The sequence below is a fragment of the Phalaenopsis equestris genome, unplaced genomic scaffold (assembly GCF_001263595.1).
Source record: "Phalaenopsis equestris unplaced genomic scaffold, ASM126359v1 Scaffold232201, whole genome shotgun sequence".
Classification (NCBI taxonomy): domain Eukaryota; kingdom Viridiplantae; phylum Streptophyta; class Magnoliopsida; order Asparagales; family Orchidaceae; genus Phalaenopsis; species Phalaenopsis equestris.
The window spans coordinates 1-2,539 of NW_018250169.1; the positions used below are offsets into that span (position 1 = coordinate 1).

Sequence of the window (2,539 nt, forward strand, 5' to 3'; positions counted from 1 at the left end):
CATTTAATTTGGATGAGTACTAATGCATGCCTTAAATCTAAAAATATACGACTTCTAAAAAGTAAAAAATAAAAAAAATTACCTTGATGGCCTTCCAATCTCTTATGAAATCCAAAGATAGACCAAATGATGATAGGACGGGGTCTTCCGAGAAATACATGAATGGAGCGCGAATTTTGATGTCATATTTCCTGCAGAATGGGACCCAACGGATGGCAAACTTTGAGGCCTCAGTGAGCGAGTAGTAAGTGATCGGCGAACAACCATCGTCGGATACATAACATGCTAGACGGTTTGCCGGATAGTCAACAGCCAACAACGACAATACTGTGTTCACCGTGATGATTGGTGGCTCCAGGTCAGAGTCTGCCGTCGTAACAAATAAGTCAACGGCCGGGAGCTCACTCAAATCAAATCTGTATTTTCAAAATTATACAATTACATTTAATTTTGTTCGTGAAAAAATTATTTTGATGAAAAAAAAACACGGGTATTATATTAAGACAGACTAAATTGCACTCGATTGTAAAGTATATTGGTTAAAAATAAAATAAAAAATTTCAATTTATCAAATATAACCTAAACCCTAAACATACCACCCAATTTTTATGCATTTACATATTTAATAACTAAACCTTATTCCTGATGTTTATACCGCATAAATCTTTCATGCCACATTAAAAATGATATCATTTTAATATTTTAATAGTGATACATATTTTCATGCATTTGTGTATTCAATATGTAGATGCATAGGAATTAAGTGGTATAGATGTAAAATTGCAAATATTTCATTTTGTTAGGTTGTTCTTAATCTCACATATTCTCTCATATATTCAACTAAATTATTAAATAATACAAATAAATTTTAAAAATAAATGCAACTAAATTATAACTAAATTATTAAATATTTTCAAATAAAAGCTAAAGTTTAATAAAATTAGTCACTGGTACATAATACATTTTTATCCTAAAATTGATGGTCTAGCAGTGTCATTTGAATTGCACACATCCAAAACAAACGTCTAAGTAATCCTTATTTAAAAATAGGATGCGCTATTGCTGACAGCTCTAAAAACTCTATTGAAAAATTACGGTCCTTAAAACGGAAAAGATTTGCGTACGTAAGACGTACGTAGCGCTGCGTACATAATGGAGGATATATGGGCGTTATATCTACATTATAATTATGTTATATCTCTTGTAACCTCCATATAACTTTCATTTAACTCACATGTAACATACAGATTTGTGAAAACAGAAGCGCAGAACTTATTTGCAAGTTCAGATAGGTTACAGAAAGGAGGCGAGTCGTGCGGCCAAACAAGCCCTAAAATAATTATGTCGCACGAAAAAAAAGGATAATTACATATAGAGCATAGAAAACATTGTTATTTAGAAATGAAGCACCTAGTTGATTTTGCATACATGATAATGATGCATTTATGCATACCACAATCAAAACATTGTGAATTTGACAAAAACGAAAAATATGAGCTAGTGCTTTATAAAGACCTTTGATATCTGAATGAAAGAGAGTGCTTGATTCATAAATAGAAATGTTTTGGATACCGTGTATGTAATCGGCCTAAAAATACATTAACTAATTTAATTTTTTTACTAAAAAGGCTATTCTGCATTGATCATTTGTCTCTCTTCAACCACATGTATCATTTGATGATATCACGTAGAAAATTAAGTTATAATGATATGAATTTTGGTAATAAGAAAATTTGAGGGGCAAAGGGAACGGTTAATAAACATAAGGGGCATTCACATATATCCCTCATAATTCTTACCTATTCACATATCTAATATCTAAACATTGCATAGCTCTCAATTCTTTAATACATGATGATACCAAAAAAGAAATACATCTTTTCATCCATAAATCAAGTGTAAATATCAAATATTATGCATGTAAATGCTCCCTAATGATTACAATTTATATATCTGAAATATAAATAGATTACTTACTGACTGAGTAGGCGATGGGGATATGTTTTGTAGATCACCGGATTCCATTTGGCGTTGAGGTAGAGAAGCCAGACGAAGGTGAACCAGGCTTCGCAGAAGAAGGCTGTCAGGCAGACCAAGTTGGGCGCTGCACGAAGAGTAGAGACGCGGTATGTGAGGAGCGAGAGGAGGAGGGAGAGTATGAGGACCTCCGCCAGTCTCTTCGCCGTGTTTTTTGTACATATTCTCTCGTTCAGAGGCAATGAAATTTTGGTTTCACCCATTCCTGATTCCTTCTTCTTCCTGCTACCACCAATCCTATATTTATTAAACATATTCAGACATGATTCATCTCTATAATGGAGATCGAAGATATTACAATGGAGGACTACTATTAATTTGATGTTTACATACCCGTTTTTAAATGCACAATTACAAAAATGACAGATTTACGTACACACCACTCAATTCTTATGTATTTACATATCTAACACCTAAACTTCAATTTTTACTTACACATCACCTGACCTATGTTTGTATAAAAATGTCTATTTTTGATGTGATATGAAAGATTTGGGTGGTA

General features: G+C 32.8%; 1 protein-coding gene across 1 annotated transcript; it reads right to left on the reverse strand.

The window, feature by feature from the left end:
- Positions 1-82: 82 nt before the first annotated feature.
- LOC110038215 (cellulose synthase-like protein B4) lies at positions 83-2,309 on the reverse strand (the record flags this gene model as incomplete). The annotated part of the gene is made up of 2 exons (XM_020742986.1): positions 1,978-2,309; positions 83-416 (listed from the first exon to the last, which is right to left on the reverse strand). Coding segments are annotated over exons 1-2 (648 nt in total), but the record flags the coding sequence as incomplete, so codon positions are not given.
- Between the last annotated feature and the right edge of the window lie 230 nt (positions 2,310-2,539).